General features: G+C 39.8%; 1 protein-coding gene and 1 pseudogene across 4 annotated transcripts in view; both read right to left on the bottom strand.

The window, feature by feature from the left end:
* Nucleotides 1-9,076: 9,076 nt before the first annotated feature.
* Nucleotides 9,077-15,091, bottom strand: LOC146491472 (E3 ubiquitin/ISG15 ligase TRIM25-like; annotated as a pseudogene).
* A 105-nt stretch (nucleotides 15,092-15,196) lies between these two features.
* LOC146491470 (CLIP-associating protein 1-B-like) overlaps nucleotides 15,197-20,523 on the bottom strand; it is a 53,271-nt gene continuing 47,944 nt past the window's right edge. For all 4 annotated transcript variants that reach the window (XM_085150662.1, XM_085150663.1, XM_085150664.1 and 1 more), the window contains one exon: nucleotides 15,197-20,351. In XM_085150662.1, the coding sequence (XP_085006788.1) occupies nucleotides 20,268-20,351 (84 nt within the window). In that variant the 3' untranslated portion in view covers nucleotides 15,197-20,267. The remainder of the gene's footprint in view (nucleotides 20,352-20,523) is intronic.

Here is a 20,523-nt window from a genome sequence, read left to right as displayed (position 1 = left end):
CGTATTCCTTCCTCTTTTGAACCACGTCGGCAGCGTAGTCATGATCAAAGACAAGCTGCTTATCCTGATGTACAACTTTTTTCCTCCACGCTGCCTTCAGCACCATCTCCTTGGTTGAGAACTGAAGAAAATTAACCACTACCGATCGCGGAGGTTTTTCTGGTCCGGGTTTTGGCACCAGGGCTCTGAATATTTAGAGCAGAATCCGGCGGGAGCGAAAGCTCAGCTCTCAACAAGTCTTCCACACACTGCAGCACAGAGTTTCCTTCAGAGCCCTCTTTTAGGCCAAAAATGCAAATGTTGTTCCGTCGGCTACGGCCTTCCAAGTCAGTCAGTTTCATCTGAATATTCCGTTGTTGCTGAAGCGACTGGATTAGAGCGTCGTTTGCGGCCAAATTCCACCTTTCCATGTCTTCCAGTCTTTTCTCAGCTTCTTCGAGTCTGGTCTCATGGCTAGCTAGCTCATTCGCAGTTTCTGCCAGCTTTATATTAATGTCTTTCTTGAAGCTGTCGAATTCGTCCTTCATTTCTTGTGTGATGTCTTTCTTAAACGTGGCAAACTCAGTTTTAAACTCTGCTTTAAGTGAGTGAATTTCCTTAATGATGTCCTGGAAGTCTGCGTGAGGGTGGCTAGCTACATCTCCTTCCATCTGCTCGCCTTGCACGCTGTTCTCGGACATGTCTGCGTTGCCTCCTCTTGCCAGCTCCACTTGTTTCACAAAATCCTCAATGTTTCCTTGTCTTTTTGACCTTCTTCCACCTTCCATGGCATTTATTACACGGTTTAGCGGTGGAAATATTCGAATTCTGGTTCTCTTTCGAGTTTTGACCGGGAGCTGCAAGCTTATGCTGCCATCTTCCTTACGTCCCGCCTTCCTTCATTTTTAACTCATTTTTTTCCTATCTGTGCTTGCCTCTTCCTTTTTATCCTTGCACCTTAAAATTTTCCACCTTTTCATCCATCATTTCACTGTCCCTCCTTATTTCTTCCCTTCCCTCTTAAGTCCTCACTTTAACCCTTCTCAGCAGTCCTTTTCCCTCCTGACCTTCTTTTCTGTCCTTACTCCTGCCCTGCTTCCATATAATCACTCCTGTTTATTTTGTTTCTTTATGTACTTTTACCTGTCTTTTCTTCTTCTTTATGTACTTTCGCTATTCATCCCATTGCCTCCTTTTTTCCTCTAAATCCCTTTTTTTACTACTCATTTTTATTCTCGTTTTTCAGTTTCCTCTGATCTGTCCCGCTTCATTCACCTCTGTTGACTCTGCCTTTCCAGCTCATTCTTGTCCAGCAGCTAAGCTCTATCCTGGAGTACTAAGACAACAATTACCTCGAATAATCCCCACCTTGATCTCACGGATTACTGCGAAGCCTTTTTGGGTTTTATCTGGCAGCCTCGGCTCACCCTGACACGCCACAAGGTGCAACATGACTGCCTCAAAAAGCACAAAAAAAGAGTGTCTCGCAAACTTCTTCTGCAGGTTTCTAATCCCTTGGCGTCCCTCACCAAACATCTGACCTACAAAAAGCCAAACACTTGTTTTAAAAGCTTCAGATTTTATGTTCGCCAAAATTAAACCCCATGCTCTGTCTTGTAGGATTTAATAGGTTTTTTGCATTTCTTTATGAGATTTAAATATTTATGTAACAGCAACATGTAATTTGCTACAGAGAAGAGGACTATCTCTCTGCTCTACTCATCAAAGAAAATGAGTGATATGAGTCTGACACTGGTGTGCTTTGCTTTGAGATGCTGACAGAAAGTAAAACCCCCAGACTAAATCCAGTTATTTGGATCTTTAAAATCCAAAAGCAACAGGAGGAAATTTTGCCAATAACCCAGTGAGCTCATAGCCTAATTAGAGGGGGAAAGTCTTAATTGACAGATAATTGCATTTGAAAGCTTTGTCACTCAAGCCTGACCCACCTGCAACTTGTTCAAAATGCAGCCTGAAGGCTCCTGACGGGTACTAGAAAGAGAGAGAATATTACCCCAGTACTCACATCTCTACATTGGCTACCAGTTAAACATAGAATCGATGTTAAGGTTTTACTATTTGTTTTTAAAGCTCTCCATGGTTTGGCTCCAGGTTACATTTCAGATCTTCTTAGCCTGCACTTACCCACTCGATCTCTGCGCTCCTCCAGTCAGATGGTTTTATCAGTTCCACACTCCCAGCTCAAATCTAGAGGTGACAGGGCTTTCTCCATTGCCGCCCCGAGACTCTGGAATAGTCTTCCCCCTTCATAAAATCCTCTTCATCCTTGGAAGTCTTGAAATCGAATCTCAAGACCTACTTATTTTCCAAGGCTTTCGGATCTCTTTGATATCTTTTTTATTCTGTCTATTTGGTCTCTTATCTCATTGGATGATGTTGTATGTGTATATACGTTATGTTCACATATGTGTGCTTGTGTGTGAATGTGTACAGTTTTCTATATGTATGTGCATATTTGCATGTACATTATATGCTATATACTCTTACATGTCTTACAATTCTTTTTTTAAATGTTTTCTTTCTATTTTAATTCTTTTATTATATTATCCCTCTGTTCAGCACTCTGGCCAACACTTGATGTCTTTTAAATGTGCTATATAAATAAAGATGACTTGACTCTGAAATGAACTAATGGCACAAACACGCCTGACAAGATAAGTTATGTAATGCCAATTAGAAGAGATGAAGGGCAAGACAGTCCTCCTCTTTAAAAAAACACTGGTACTCACACTTTAAGGTGAAACAAGCATCGTTATGACTGAAACAACTTGCACTGATGTAGAAATAATCTGAACTTTCCAGATATTGTCACTTTAATATATCAACACAATTTTGACACTTTTTTAAATCAAAGAAAAAAAACCCCAACAAATTAATTATATGTAAATTTTCCATTGTTTCTTGTAAAATGTTACATTTATTGGATTCGGGTCAAATGAAATGTAATTTATTGATTGGCATACATTCAGTTTATACCTGCTGAGTGCACTCAGTAAATTATAATCCCTGCTGGTTTCATTGATGTCTCTGAAATTTTAATGTTTTTTTCATCAAACAGAAATGAAAATTGGACTGTGCGATATTAAAAAGATCAACCATGGAACCAAATAATTATAAGAACTTATGGGTAGATAATTAGTTTAATTAAATTAAACATGTAAAACAAAGTGTACACTCAGCTGGGAGAGGATCCAGAGTCCTACTCAACATCAAAACTGGATCAGCGTCTACAGTTTGATCAAACAGACAGTCTGAGACACACAAGTAACAGATTCACGAACAGGCTGGTGTACATGTGTTAGTCAGATGGCAGTTTCACTGTCCTGTTTAAATTGATTAATTAACTAATTAAAACTTGCGTTGCACTTTCGGCTTTGCCTTAATAGGTTATTGATATGTTATTAAATAGAAACAAACCGTTTTGAATTTTGCAGCACTGTTTCCTGCTTATTAGACAGAAATTACCCCAGGTAAATGAGTAGTAATTACTCAGAAATTACCACATTATTACATTCTTGTTTCTTCCTTGTTACCCTACTATTACCACTTTATTAGCAAGCTGTATTTCCATATCCTTGCCCCCAGTTTTAGGGCCCTTATTGTCCAATCACACACATTTCAGCATAATACTGTAACCACTGGTACTACCATGATATTACTTGGATATTAAGTGGTTATTACTTTGGTAATTGCATAGTAACAAATTAGAAATTAGTACATTAGTACATTATTACATTCTTATTTCTCCTTGTTACCCTACTATTACCCCTTTATTACTGAGCTGTAATAGAAAGTATTATTATTTATATGGACTGTTAATAGATCAGCATGTGCTGTTAAATTGCAACACACCAAATAACATCGGTTTTATAAGTAATTTGATTTCTTGTGCTTAAAAAAGGTCCATGGTCTAAACTAATTGCTCCCGTGACGCTACACCAAAAAATAAGATGTTGTAGTAAACAGTGGCTTGCTGCTCTAAACACTTAATTAATCCTTCATTAGTTCGTAATGTTAAGACTTTAAGGCATTTTGTCTCTGGTTTAAATGAAGTTTGTAAACTGGGATCTTCTTGTTAACCTTACAAATTAGCACGTTTGACTAGCAGATTATAAAGCAGGAATCCGTCTTACCAGGAGTAAGCCTCTTTAACGCCTCATGTGGCACGATTCCTCAAACATGAACCCACACCGGGAGCAGGAACCGGCTGGAGGCTCGTCGATGGAGGAAGTCCGTGCAAAGAGTCGGGACCTGTTCTAACAGCTACTGATGCTGCTGCTTGGTGCTGAAGTGCCATCCATGGAGCAAGTGCGCCTTTCACCACTCTGTGACTGTATATCTGCCACCCTCCCCCCCATAAGGCGCTTTTCCTCCACCTGATCCCACGTCATAAACACCAGCTGGAGCTCCGGACCCCAACCCTTCCCTGTGTGTGTCCAGCACTGCCAATATTAGAGTATATAAGTGGCACGAAGTAATTAAAATTATACTGTAAATTTCAGAATAATTTAGGTACAAATATAGTAATATAGTAAATGAAAGAGAAACAAACAACATTATTTTACAGTAATGTAAAAATCTTTAAAGCAGGAAAAAATCATGTAGCAAATGTTGCTTACAGTAAAAGTACTGTAAATTTCTTTTACTGAAAATTAGTTGTAAACTTAATTTAAAACAAGATTTTCCTTGCTACAAATTACTTTCACAGAAAATTACAGTATTTTCTTTTACAGTAACTTACTGACACCGAGCTGCCATTAAGTTATTCTAATATTACAGCAACCTGTTTACATGAAATTTTGGAAGAACAACTGTGTGTGAGAAATATTAATAATATTAAATATTAATTATAACCAGGAGACAGCTGGAAACAGTGATGATGTCTAAGCATAAACTGTGCTCTCCCACTCCCCCAACACACCAAAGAGCTTCAAATTTATAAACAGTTAGCAAACTCTAAACCTGCTTCAAAAAGTCCAGATTTAAGCTCAAAAGAACACAAAAGAATAAGATGTTGTAGTAAATAGAACACAAGATCCGCTTAATGGTTAATTCATCCTTCATTAGATTATAACGATAAGACTTTAAGGCATTTTGTCTTTGGTTTAATCGAAGTTTGCAAACTCTGATCTTCTTGTTAACCTTACAACATTGGCATTTGACCTGCAGATTAAACAGCAGTAAACCATCTTACCTGAAGTAAGCCTCTTTAACACCATCTGTGGGGAATTTCCTCAAAAATAAACCCACACTGGGAGCACGACCGGCGGGTAGCTTGCCGGTGACCTGCCGGTGACCTGCCGATGGAGTGGATAGTGTGGTTGAACAGACGCTGACCTCACAGCTGCTGCTTGAGGACATGCAGTTATCAATTACTGGTTAAAAATCTGCAGTTTTTTTTATAAACAGTTTTTATTCATTATCAAGAAAAGCATAAAACATAACAAAGCAGACAAAAAAGAAAGAAAGAAAAGAAAAGAGAAAAAAAACCCAAAGGGAATATATTAAAGTCATTATATACCTGTACAAATACACATATGGTGTAAAGAGGAGAGAGAGAAAAAAACAAAAAAGAAAACATATTTTTGCTCAATTACCCATAGATTTAGAAAGAGAAAAAGATAAACTCCAAGAGTGAATTGTTGTCCTTTACACTTACTTCCTATTTAACTGAGAACATCTTAATCGCAACCCCCCCCCCTCCCCCCCCTCCCAACAGTTGGGGCAAATCATTTGGCAAATAAGAAAGCAAAGGGGACCAAACATTGAGAAAGAGACCTTCATTTCCTCCTAAAATAGCAGCAGTTCTTTCGTGAGAAATAACTTTAAATAATTCTCTGTACCACAAAGTCACAGAGGGAGGTTTATCCTTAACCCAATTAATGAGAATACATACAGCTACCAGCAATAGTTTGTCACATAATTTGTGCTGCAAGTGATTCATCTGCAGTTAAAAAGAGACAAAACTGCAGGACCGGCAGACATAGGGAGCTGAAATGACATTGGAATATTAAGCATGACATTAGATTATTTAGCTTTATAATTACAGGCCCTGGTAAAACTGTGGCATCAGTATAATATGAGATTGGTGAATTAGCTCTATCAAGAGTATTATAGTGGTTATATGATGCTAGGAGAAAAGCTGTAGCTGTAATGGAGTGAGATTTTCACATATCATGCTGCAGCAGTCTTGCCTTAATGCAGGGCTGGGATAGATTTGGATGAAAACAACAAAAGAAAAATCTGCTGAAAAAAGCCTAACAAATTGTACCTCTAATGTGTTTCGTTAGGTTTTGTACACACAACATATATTGTACAATGTAATTCCATGTTTTAATGCCTTTTTAACCTGCTACTGACAACTCAAATAATAAAATTTGCAAAGTGTTTTAAAGACACATGTAAAAATAAAAAATAAGAATACAAAGATTTTCATTGCTGATTTCCTGCTTTTTTACTTATTGTCAGTGCAGTCATCATACCTGACCATTTGCCTTAACAAACAAACAAAACAAGCTATGGAAAAAAAGACAGACAGCTTAGCAAATAACCCATTTTAGGTCCTAAGATACTGGCAGCTAGCCACATCTGTGACAGATCTTCTGACAGATGGTGATCATCCTGAGACTCCTCCTGTTTATTTGGGATCTCTTCCTGCTTAGAAGTAAGAGCATCACCTTTAGCACTAGTGACTCTGTGGGAAGGCTGAATTTTCCTGGATGTCCTCGTTCTAACTTTGTCATCTTCTCTGCCTCCTGCTAAGAGCTCCATCATGTCGGACTGGAGTTAATTCAAAACTGGAAACTTAAGGTTTTGGATATAGGACTTCACATAAATATCCAGAGTCTGGCTGTTTACTGCCATCATCTCTCTTTTACTATTTTCTACCCTAATAATCTCCAGTCACTGGCGCAGAGAAGTTCATGGACCAATGCCAGCAGGGGTTGTTCTAGTTCTGCTAATCAGCTTCTCCTGTTTATGTAGTAGGATCCTGGGACCTTGATGCTGACATGGTGCAGCAGAAACAGCCTTACCAGGCTGGATAGGAAGTTAAGACCCAGAGTTGGAGCTGGAGTGATCTTTGTGTATACATTTATTCATTTATTTATTTAAATAAAGACTCCCAAACTTCTGCTGTGCTGATTGAATCCATGGTTAACAGGGTCAAGCTACAATGATATTTCATCTTACACTGTGAAATTAGAAAAAAAAAAATCAAAATAACAGATGGGCTCACTTTTTGTTTACAGTGGTGACAGCTGAGTTCAGGAGTTTCTGTGGACTGATGTTTGTAGAGACACTGTGAGCTATAGCGAAAGAAGTGAGCCTGGCGAGGTGGAGGTAGGAGAGCAGAGAAATGAAAGTCAGCAGAAGTAAGACAGAATTTGTATGTGTGAATGAGAGAGAGACAGGTGTAACAAGGAGAAGATGTAGTGAGTCCTGCCATGATGTACAGTTTGGAGACAGTGGCCCTGACAAAAAGACAAGAGGCAAAACTGAAGATGATAAAATTTTCATTTGGAGTGACCAGGAGGGAAAGGATTTGAAACGAGTACATCAGAGGTACATCAGTTTTTCTAATCACAGACACAGTCAGTTCATTTCTGTATAATCAGAATCAGAAAGGGTTTTATTGCCAAATGTTGAGCAGGTTTACAACATTAGGAAATTGCTGCTGTACTTAGTGCAAACATACTGTCAGATAACGCTTAAATAAACATAAAAATAAAAATTAAAAGTGCTAAGTAGATAGATATATACATGAGTGTAGGTGGTGATCAGTGCAAACATGGAATGATGCAGTGAACACAGTGTAGGGTCATGTGTTAGTGGTGGAAACAGTCATATGGTTATTGTTCATGAGTCTAACAGCAGAGGGGAAGAAACTGTTCTTATGGCGAGAGGTTCTGGTGCGAATGGACCGGAGCCTCCTGCCTCAGGGGAGCAGGTCAAACAGACTGTGTCCAGGGTGAGAAGGGTCAGCTGTGATCAGAGCTGCACACCCCAGTGTCCTGGAGGTGTACAGGTCCTACAGAGATGGGAGTCTGCCTTCTCAGTAGAGCGCACAACACGCTGCAGTCTCTGTTTGTCTCTGATAGTGGCTCCAGCGTACCACACGGTGATGGAGGAGGTGAGGATGAACTTGATGATTGCAGTGTAGAATTGCATCATCGTCCGTGTTGGCAGGTTGAATTTCTTCAGCTGCCTCAGGAAGTACATCCTCTGCTGGGCTTTCTTTATGACGGAGGTGATGGTGGGCTCCCACTTCAGGTCCTGGGTGATGGTGGTACCCAGGAAGTGGAATGAGTCCACAGAGGTGATGAGGGTGTCAGTCAGGATGATGGCGGGGGGGGTGGGGCTGTGTGCTTCTTGAAGTCCACAATAATCTCCACGGTCTTCTGGGCATTCAGCACCAGGTTGTTGTGGCTGTACCTGGTGCTCATGTCAGAGCCACAGGTCTGTAGTCATTTAGTCCAGTGATCCTTGGTTTCTTGGGGATTATGGTAGAGCAGGGGTGTTAAACTCCAGTCCTCGAGTGCCGGTGTCCTGAAACTTTTCCACGTGTCCCGGTTGAGACACACCTGAATACAATTAGTAGGTCATTAGCAAGATGCTATAGAACTTGACTGCATGCTGAGGTGGCAGTTCAGCCATTTGACTCATGTTACAGCAGCTCATGAATGAGTGAACATGGTGCAATAAAAGAACTTCTAGTAGTACAGTTTTCCAAACACTTACATTTAGTTAAATTTACTTGAGTAGGGTTAGGGGGCGCCACTTCAGCATGCAGTCAAGTTCTATACTCTTGCTAATGACCTACTAATTGTACTCAGGTGTGTTGCAACAGGGACATATGGAAAATATACCAGCCCTTGAGGACTGGAGTTTGACACCCCTGATTTAAAGCATCCACTAAAACCTTGCGAGTTAAAATAATAATAATAATAATAATAATAATAATAATAATAATAATAATAATAATAATAATAAAAGCAAATCACTTGTTTTGAGAAAAATCAATGATATTTTTGAACTATAAAGTTTAAACTACAACACATTACATTAAACTCAACGCTATATTTTATTAAATCTTTTGCTGATGTCACATGCTGTAGGTGATGATTTCTTCTCAGGGAGAGGCAGCTTGGCAGCAAAAATAGTCTTAAAATTGCCAGTCAGTATAAAAGAGCTCCTTTGAACGTCCCTGGTCTTAGTGAGAGAATTCGTTCTTATGGTAGAGTCTATTTTACTTACTGCGGTGTCCTGTGCTGCTGGTCTAATAACAGCTGTCTCGACCAGTACAGCAGGAGAAAGTGGAAGTGTGGTAGGGGGATGATGGCGAGGGTACCGTTTCTTCCTTAAGGGTGGATCGAGCGATTTGGCAATAAACATTGGCGAAAAATGCTGCTGGCGCTGAGAACACCAAGTGGCGAGGGCTTCCAGGAGGACAGCTGAAGCTTCCTTCCCCGACCCGCCCATGCCAAACAGTTCAAAGCTGAGCCTCACTCTCAGATCTGTTATCATTTGTTTTAGTCCGCTAATATCCAGGAAACCGACAGTGGACGACAAAAAATGATTTAAAAAAAACAAACAAAAAAAAAGGACCTCCAGCTGCCTCTTGTAGGGGTCCGCAGCGTGGATTATCCTCCCGTAGTATTCCCACAGCTGCATGAGATACTCACCCTCTGAGGCGAAACGTGAGTCCACTGGATCCATGCTGGTCGTGTCGTTCTGTCAGGGCTCTGTGTGCGGGCAGGCGGAGATGAGGAACTCTGAGACGGAATTGTAACTGAAAATCTCAGCTTTATTGCAGGCATAAAACAAAAACAGAAACCAAACCGTGAAAACACAAACTGGAACACACAGGGAATTCTGAGGGTATGACGCAACACTGACACAAAGAGTCTAAGGAGCTTGGAAAAAAAAAGCATCTGGACTTCTTTAAGCTGCTTGAAGACGTTTCGCCTCTCATCCAAGAAGCTTCTTCAGTTCTAAGGTCAAATGGTGGAGAGTCCCAGATTTAAACCCAGTGCGAGTTTCCCCCCAAAGAGGGATAAAAGGACCCCCTGATGATCCTCTACCTAATCACATGAGCCAAGGTGTGAAAACGGGTGTGGGTCACAATCACCCAGGGTTTCGGGTGAGCTCATTGTGAAACCTGGGTCCACCCTATCATGCAATTCCCTGAGGTCATTTCCTGGACTGCGCTGTGCACATTGAAGAGAATGGCAACCTCAACATTGAAGTTTACCGGACGTTTCTCGGATCAGCAGTGGAACATCTTCAAACTTAAACAAGTCCAGACGCTTTTCTTTCCAAGCTCCTTAGACTACGATGACTGAGAACCTTCACAGACCCTGACACAAAGAAACACTGGGCTTAAATACACTGAGGAAGTCATCAAGGAATAGAGACAGAAGGGGAACACAGCTGGGAGGAATGAGACCTAACGAGACAGGGGGAGCAAAGCTTGAAACACTGACATCAGACATGAACATGAACCTTCAAAGTAAAACAGGAAACAAGACACACTTAACTAAGACACGGAGTAGACAGAGTGAGACAGACTGAACTCAACCTGCAATAATAACAAAATACAACCAGAACATTAATCATAATACAGCAATATACCAGAATAACTGAAACATAGATTTATCATAATAATCAACAAAGCACCAGAGAAACAGACAACAATCCATCATTCAAAAATAAATCAAAACATAAGAAACTCAAAATGCTGGGTCAAAATGACCCAAAACCGTGACAATACCAATTCCAACTAGATTTTTAAATCTTAATATAAAATGAGTAACAGTAGGTAGTAGGTGGACATTAGGTAAGGCTGCACTTTTTGCAGCGATCTGGTATAGAAAACTATTCCACGCGTATATAAAACAGGTCCGCGGCTGCGAACCGCAGTAAAGGGACCTTTGGCTAATACGTCGGGTTCCTGTTGGGCTCGTAGCCGAAAACTAGCTTACCTTTCTAGTCTGGGTCAAGTTTGCTAGCAAGAGACAGAGAGAGGCGTTGAAAGGCTGCTCCAACGGAACTTATTGTTTCGGAGGAAAACACGAACAAAGTGTACAGTCGAGTCTTAATAGCTTACTTACAACTGGGCTCGTCAGGCACTCTTCTTGGCTGCAGTGGTTATTATTATATTTACATGCTTCCAGCTCCCGTTTTTGCTCGATGACAGCTCGTACTTTTCCACTCCCCTTTTTCTCCCTCCTCGCGCTCACAGACACATAACAGGTATGGCAGTCCATTCTCCCTGCAGCACAGACTACACTGCCCATGAGGCTACATTCTTTAGGGCTATGCCTGTAACACTCTGCCTATTGCCTTCATATTAAATTATTTTTTGAATAATAATTTTTAAAAATATTTCTTCACGTCATTATGCGGCCGCAAGTAGAGGTGACATGGGCCACGAGATTGAGACACAGGCATTAGACCCTCTTAATGCGTGTTTTGTTTGGGTTTCCACCGGCGTGGAATTACCAAAAATAGAGAGGGGACAACCTAACATATTTCAACAAAGTAACTGTATTCTGAATATCACCTTTTAAACGGTAACTGTAATGGAATACAGTTACTCATATGTTGTATTCTAAATATGTAATGCCGGTACATGTATTCCGTTACTCCCCAACACTGATCCACTGCATACTTCTGGACCCTCTTCTGCTCAGCCTCAATCAGCTTCTTCATGTCTTTACTGAGTGTCTCTTTCAGTTGACCCACAGCTCTCACCACAGTCCCCTCATATGATGGTGGATGGATACTGACCTCTGTCCAGTCCTTGGTGGTTGGAGCAGCTTTCAGGGATGAGAATCTTTGGAGGAGGTGGAGGTGGTCTTTAGAGCGTGAGAGCTGCTCCACCTCAGAGCTTCTCTTCATCAGCTCAGAGATTTCCTGTTCCAGATCTGTGATGAAAACTTCAGCCTGTTTCTCTGTTGTTTCCTGTTTATCTTCTATCTCCTTTATGAGCTCGTTCAGGCTTCTGTCAACAGACTCCTTCAGAGCAGTGAAGACCTGAACACCTTCTGCTTTCTCTCTGTCTGCAGCATCTTTACTCATCTTCACTGACTCTTTGATCTCCTGAATCTTTAGTTGTCTCTTCGTGATTATCTGTTGAATTTCAGCCTCAGTCTCCCCCATTTCTGCCTTCTTTCCTTCACATTCTTCTCTCAGAGGAACAAACTCATGAGTATTGTGGTCTATAACAGAGCAGAGCATGCAGACACATGTGTGATCGCTCTTACAGAAGAGCTCCAGAGGTTGATCATGTTTCACACATATCCTACTTTCCAGGTTCTCCTCAGCATCAATCAGTTGATGTCTTTTCAGACATGAAGCTGTCAGATGTCACAGGAAACCTCTCCTGGTTTGGCAGCTTGTTGCTCTGAGCTGCTGCTGCTGACTTTCTGCTGAGCTTCAGATCTAACTCCGAAACCATCTCAGAGACGAAAGTGTTGATGTGCAGCTCAGGTCTGATCCTAAACACCTTTTTACACAAAGGACACTGACACCTCTCACTGATATCTCAGTGTTGACTGATGCAGTTTTTGCAGAAGTTGTGTCCACATGGTGTGGAGACTGGATCAGTGAAGGCATCCAGACAGATGGAGCACAGAAACTGATCTTCAGACAGAAGACAGCTGGCAGCAGACATGTCTGCACTCTGAGTGAGAAAGAAAAGAAAATGATTTTATTAACAATTCCAATTTTAATTCTATTGAAAGAGGACTTGTTCTGCTTTCCCTACTTTCCTGTCACATGTCTCCTGTTCCAGTGGTGGATGTTCATGCTAAACATGACCAAAGTTTCAAATAATGTAATCGAGTAATCCCTGTGAGCCCAAAGTTTACACTTCAGACTGCTCTAAAAACTCAGTTTTACACAGTTTTTTAAAAACTGTTAGATCTGTTTGATGACAATACCAGTTGTGGGTGTCAGACAGTATCATGAGTCCAAAAGGGTGATGTTGAATGTTGTCAGTGTAAATACTCAACAGTCAGAAGAGAAAGAAGAATTCTGGAGTAGGTGGATTAAGTGGTAGAGGGTGTCTCCAGTGGGGGAGAGAGTGCTGATTGGAGCAAACTTTAATGGACATGTAGGTGAACGGCATAGAGGCATAGAGGTGTTGAGGATGCTGGATATTTATGATGTTAATGACAGAAAAAAGGAAGGACAGATGGTGGCGGAGTTTGTGAAAAGGATGGAAATATTTGTGAACACATATGAGATGAAGGAGGAACAAAGGAGTAGAGGAATATGTCCACAGTTAGACTACATCTTAGGCAAAAGGTTCAATATGAAAGCGGAGACATTAGGGGAGAATGTTGATTGGCAGCAGTGGTGACTTTGGACACCAAGAAGAGGAAGAATGTGAAGGTAGAGCAAAGTATCGAATGATGGAAGTTGAAGAAGGAAAAATGGTCCATCTGTCCTCTTTCTGTCTTGTTGCTCTTTCTCTTCTTTTCCTCTCTTACCTTCTTCTACCTGTTCACTCTGTGCAGATAACCTGGAGATCATTGATAAGGAGACTTTGGTTTCTGAGAGATTCTGTGCAAAAAGGAACTGTTGAATTGCCTGTGTGTTTGGAACCTGGACTTGACTATCCAAAACTTTTACCTGAGCTTTTGTGAACCTTAAATTTTAAACAGAACTTTGTTAAACTTTTTTCTAGAGTCCTGCATTGACTCCAACCTGTTTGGTGGCCCCGAAATAACAATATAGCCAAGATATGGATCTGTGACTAAATGACAACGTTAACAAACAATCAATGTGAATGAACAAAGTGAACTGAAGATTTGTGCTGTACCAGTAAATTATGATGAGTTGCACTTACCAGTGTTTGTAAAGACGCCTGCGTTATTGAGGAAAACCCGTTGATCCAGTTGACCCTGAGATTAGACATTTAGCTGCAATCTTCTTTGTCTCTAGATGATGATCCACATTTGGATTTTCAAACTGTTCAGTCATAATTATCTGTACTCACCAGTGTTGGAGAGAAGTTCTGCTGTGCTGATATGAAAGGATCAGTGAGCCCAGTTTAATGTTCCTTTGAAAAGAAACTGATTCTTTTCAAGTGAAACTCTGTTGTGACACAATTTCATCTGGTAAATGTTGGAATGCCATCCATCTAGAGTTTTGTGTTGACTCATACCTTTGCTGGCTGGTTGGATTCCTCCTCAGAAACATTTGCAGTGCTCAAGTCAGTTTATTTTAATGGGAAGTAGAATCTCAATCCAACATTTACAATGCACTGCATCAGTTCCTAAATTGTTGAACAACTAAAGACAAAAATTTAATCACTTTTAAGCCAATCACAGCTCAAGATTAACTGTAAATTATTCAAATGAGAGAATTCATGTTTGTCAAAGAAGTGGACTTTGCTTGTCTTTGTATTCTTTGTTTGATTCCTAATTTGTGAAAGAGGAGAATTTACATTTGGTCTTTTCAAACAACATCATCATGATCACCTGTGTTGGACAGAAGCCCTGCTGTGCTTTGTAGCAAAATGTTCAATGAGCTCAGTTTCTCATTCCTCTAAATAGAAACTGATGTTGTTATGCTGCATCTCTCGCTTTCAAGTTCACTTCTGAATTTCTAGTCTTTCAGATGTTGCGCTGCCTCTTTCAGCAGGTGAGACCCAGTGTTTACCAGTAAAGATTCAAATGTAGTCTAATTTCTGATTTCAACTGAATTTCGACCTCTGCCTACGGTGCCTGCAGGTATTTATGGACCTTCAGCTGTGGTAAGGAGTTTCAAGTCATCATGGCCATGAATCCAATGGTAATTTTATGCTTTTAATGATTTCCTTGAACTGTATGTTTTTGTTTTTTTTACAGCATACAGCTTTAATAATTTCAAAAACCAAGAAGTTTCAATTTATTTTCGATTTTCTCTAATTCACATATGGTCAGAAGTTTACATACAGCCTCAAATATGAACATACATGCCCATTAATATCTGGTTAAAGCAGCTGCACCTACGGCATCAATTTCATAATCCTACATCACCTCGTTCTTGAGTGAACATTCAAAAACCTTGGTGTTTATGCTGTCTGCCTGCCCAGCAGGCAGATACCTGTGACCAAGATTAAATTGAGTTTAGACGTCAAATGAATTCGTAGAAAACTGGACCTGGATAAAAAACACAAATGTTGTAATAAAGACAATAGAGAAAAGAAGTCTGATAGTTTATTTCAAGTTCTGCGAAATCTATCACAGGTGAAAGAGAACCAAACATGTAAATATATACAGTCATACACAGGGAAATAAAACAGAATATAAATACTGTGTAGCATGAAAGGAAACTAACCAACTAAAAAAACCAAACTGGAGCCATGCACTGTAAGTCGTTCAAATGGAAAAAAAAAGAAGAAGCTTGAAGCATATTTACAGCATCATTAAAAGGTTTTCTTCTCGCCTTCAGAAGCAGTGAATCATAGTGTTAGTACAGGTTAGTATTGGACAGAACAACCAGGTGTATTGCAAGAAATCTTTCCCCAAAGGCACTCAATCAGGAAATCAAAATAATGTTCTCAAATCTTAATTTCAAGTTGACTACATTTAACGATTCCTGTGACACACCCATGCAGATGCAGTTTCAAGTTACACTGTAGCTTGAAATAAAGGGAACTGAGTTTTAGTTGCCAAAACTGTAGCCTAAACTGCAGCAAGTTTAACACCGCATCACCACCACTGGACTAGACACGCTATGGAGGACTTTGACATTCAGTTCAGAGGGAAACGCTGATCAGATTCTCAAAGCTGAGAAGAGTGGCAACGGCCACTGGTACAGTACATTTAACAGTCCAAGTAATGTGTCGGAAGAGATTCAGTAAGGCCTGGAAACATCCTTCACTTTTAAAGACATTCTGGGAAATGTTTGCTTTTTACTGAGAGTCAGACGTATGTGCAGAAATGTGCAGAAATAAAAACTGGGACCCTCAAGAGAGGGTGGGTATAGCATTTTGGAAGAACAGAAAGCATTTTTATTTCTACATGCATCCGACAACACACTACCTCTGAAGATGTAAACACAGATTTCATATTGGCTTCACTTTTCAGCCCCAGAGGTTGGAAGTAAAACTAATGCTGAAACTGAAAACCCTCTAATGTGTGCTACAGGCAGTGTCCCCATAGACTACTATGGTAAAATGTCCAAATTTATAGCAGAAGTAAACATCTTTACAACCTGCTACAAAAACAGTTTTGGTCAGAGCAAGAGCTGCAAAGTTTTGTAGGTATTGTAATTTTATAAAAACCAGACTGACAGACAAAGCTTGATTTCACTGAGAAATTCCACTAGTTTAAAGTAGAGACCATGCTACACTGGGATCACCTGTTTCACATGTATTAAGGCGTGGCCTATCTGCTTGATAGCCAGATGGTGTGTCACAGGCAGCTATAGGTTTTAGCTGTCTGGTAGACTTCACCTCAGCCTATTGGAGTTCCTAAACTGGACCTCTGGCTTGAGGTAATTTCTATATTTGAATAATAAATAGAATCACATCATCAGCATGTAGTGGCAGTTTGCGCTCAGTCCCTTTTGGAGCATTTTAATGCAGTTATCTGACACATGATATGCATTGTGTTGCTGTGATTAGCTGTTCACGAAGTTTTAGTGTTACGGAGTCAAATTGTAGGATTTTATTTGGATGTTCCTTAGCACTGTCTACTATTGTATGTTAGGTAGTAAAAATGTAGTTAAATTAAGCTAAATGGTCAAAAAAATCAGATAAAGTTCTGACATTCTTGTAAATATCTAAAATTAAGCTTGTAATGATGGATGATCTGTAATGTTCGGATCCCCACGCAAGCCATTTCTACACAAGGGAAAAGGGTCCAAATTTACAGAATGGAATCTCATCTGACTCTCAGCAAGAAAACAAATCACTTTGCTGGAAATGTTGGATTATTTCTCATCTTCTGCCCCCTCTGGAGTGTTTGTTTGGACTCACTTAGTGTGCGTGATGGGCGGAGTTCAGCACCAGGAAAGTGCAATCAGTCAGTCGATCAATCAGTATTAAAAATTTCAGTCGTTTTTCCATCGTCATCGCTTCACCTACACTTCCTGCTGACATAAAGTACATACACCAGAGTGGTTAGGCGCGTTTGTTAGTATTATAATAAGCAGCAGAAGGTTTAATTATAGGTGCACTTATTTGAAAATGACACTTTTTTACACTGACCGGCGAGAGCGTCTCAAAGGAGGACCTAAATGGGAATCTACAGTGTTTCCACAAGGAAATCCCAGCTGGATTTCTTGAAGTTTATTGCTAATGTCCACTCTGTTTCTTTTTTTACCACTGGCACTTCACCATTCAGCAGTTCAGCATTGTCGCTCTCATGTAGTAGCATCTAATGATTCAGATCGTCAATCTTTCCCACAGGTTTGTCATTCACATTTTAAAGGTCGAAAAAGTGACTTACATTCGATTTGGGAGCCGCTGATGCAGAGAACCTTCATCAGCACGGCCGCTAATACTATTTCTGAGATATTTAGGCCTTTATTTTGACCTTCAGATTGAGCTTTAATATATATATTACAGTATTTTGGAATGAAACCCCCCTAATCACAGTAGTCTAAACTTGACAGCAGTCATTAAAACTAATAAACTCCCAGTTTAACCCAAGCTGGGCCGTTCAATTCACAGGAGAGAGCAACACTGCTGTCATTACAGTGGTTTTAATTAGGAGCTGCTTGACATTTTAGTTTTTGACAGCCATTAAAAACCCACTATAGCTAAAAAAAAATTTAACTTATGTGACACTCATCAGCTTGATTTTCCATTTAAATCTCAATAAAAGACAATTTAATCTTTTTTGTTTTTTATATCAGTCTCATATTTACGTAGGGTGATGAAAAGCTTTCTACCTTTGGCCTGAAAACCCCCCCCATAAATCTGTATTTAATTATTGTCTCCTTTTGGTCACAAAATGTGCAGTTCTTTTATTAACATTTACAAAGTGAGTTCAGTCTTTACGTTGTCTAACATAAATTAGATGATGGTGAGGATATTTACAGTCCAAATGAGTGAATGACCAAAGCAATCACCAAAAATATGTTTTCTTTGGAATTTTTCTTATTGTGGTCCTTCTGTCAAGCTGACAGTCATTTTTTACATTTTTTTTAAAATAAATAAATACTTATGGATTAGTGCTATGCTGGAAATTAGTGATAATATTTAAATGTTTGTGACTAATTGAAAAGTATTGCTTTAAGTGTCCTGGTTCTTATATCTACTTTTATGAAAGTATGCATTTAAAGTTCTGACCGGAAATAGGGGAAAAGAAGAAAAGCTCTCCTTAAATTTAGGATCAACCACGAGCCCAAAAAAGTATTGGACAGACTATCCATCCATCCATGTTCTACAGCTGTGTGCAAAATTTACTTCCTATCACAACTTAAAAGAAATGTTTGTCTTTCAATAAATTTGCCTGTTATGTTCACATCAGCAGAAATGCTACAGAGAAATCTACACGTGTTTAGTCAGTATTTTCTGCTGCTGAGTTATCTTTGCGTCATATGCAGAAATCTGTAATGAAAGCTTAAATGAAGTCACATTTTATGTTGATAACTGGAACACATATTTAAACATAAATATTGATAATTTAATGATGATTTAAAGACTAATTACGCTATTTTTCAAACTTTTCTAACAATTAGAAATGAAGTCCAACGCAGTATTTTAACAGCTTGTTTCTCAAACATTGCAATATATTAAAACCTTCTTAAAAACAATATTTATATAAATAAAAGGCAGCATTAAATTTCAAAACTTCCTAAACTAAAGTTAAGATTACTTAAATCCTACAATCAGCTCTTCAACATGCTTCTGTAAGCTGTTTAATCATCTGCTGCTAAAGCTTTTATTGTGAAAGTCACGTATACAAAAAAGAGCTGTTCACGCGCGTGTAGGACAAATCTAATTTCCAACACTGAATATTAAATGTGTGCAGAGTGGTCCGTCTCTTTCAAACCTCCACCTCATCTCCAACAGCTCATTTAGACAGCTAACTAAAGCAAACTTGTGATTTCAAAATAACTCTCACTCACAAGTCTAGTTCTTCATTTAAAAGCACGGCCGTTTCAATTTGACATTTTTTTCCAATTCAGGTAGAAAACTGTGATCTGTGAGGTGAAATATTTAGCCTCAACTATTAAATGGAAATCTAACTGATGAGTGCCACAAAAACAGAAATAATTTGTTCCTTCTTTTTCACACCTTAAAAAATGACTTTAAAATATAAACACTGCTGTTTTCTGCTGGTTCTCGGGCCCAGAACAATAAAACTTTGCTGATTTGTAGTGCTTAAAATCATTGGCCAGCCAAATGATCAATCACTGTAAACTGAGACGAGCTTCACATCTTTTGAAATAGATTATTCCAGGACTGAGTGCAACCCCGTCGATTCTCCCATCGCACTCACAGAGGCATGAGCCCATTTTCAAAATAAAGCTTGCGTTGATCTTTCGATTATCTCTGGGATTCAGCCTTTTAAAGACTGTAGTGCCACTTTCTGTAACAACTCATTCAAATGTTAAAATCTGGAAAACGTCCCATCGATGAGGCAGTAGTTCACGAAGGACACTCGCGCTCACTCAAAGCTCTTTACATTCAATAAAAGGTTTGATGTGTCAAAGCAAAACAGTGTCCAGGAAGTGGATTAAAGGTACTAAAAAGGAATAAAAATACTGACAGAAGGAGGAAGCTACACTGCAAAAACTCTCCTCTTCAGGTCCTTCATGGTTCCACGATCTCCTCGGCTTCAAACTGCACCTCACATCCAGGAGATTAAAGATGACGATGACGATGATGATGAGATGAGGAAGAGGAGATCTTGGTTTCAGGCACACCGCCTCTAAAAATTGATCATTTCCATACTGGAAGATGGAAGATGAAGTCTTAAGGCTAATGCATCTAGTGGTGGATCTTCATGAAACGTCTCAAAAGCCAGGGTCACCCTACCTCCAAAAAACGAGCTGAACTTTATGGATGATGGGCATGAAACTGGAGCCATGACAGCATGAGCTCCTCAGGGACTTCAGCTCCATCAGCAGCTGAAGGAATGAGATGGAAGATGGTTTGGGAAACAGAAGCTGGTCAAGAAGATGAGGTGCCAGGCACCTGGTCCTACAAAGAAACTGATGATATTCCCACTGGTGGTGACGTCGCCCCTCAGGTCGATCACCGGCTGATGGAATGAAACAGTTTATAAGCGTGTCTGCGAGGATGGAAGCTGCAGGAGTTAGTAGGAGGAGATGTCGGAGGAGCTGCTGCTGTTGCTGGTGGAGGTCTGCGCCCGCTTGATGTACAGGTTCAGCAGCTTCATCTGCAGGAGGAAAACAGCGGCGCGGTCAGAGGACTCCAAGAGCTCTGCAGATAATCTAAAGCTCACTGCTCTTTAAACACTATACTAAAGTTAAGTTATTGTAACAAAACTTTATTTATATGACAACATTCAAACAGGTAAACACAGTTTAGGTTAGTGCACAATTTTAAAA

Source organism: Neolamprologus multifasciatus, chromosome 23 (genome assembly GCF_963576455.1).
Source record: "Neolamprologus multifasciatus chromosome 23, fNeoMul1.2, whole genome shotgun sequence".
Lineage (NCBI taxonomy): Eukaryota > Metazoa > Chordata > Actinopteri > Cichliformes > Cichlidae > Neolamprologus > Neolamprologus multifasciatus.
This window is presented reverse-complemented; position numbering and strand designations above follow the sequence as displayed.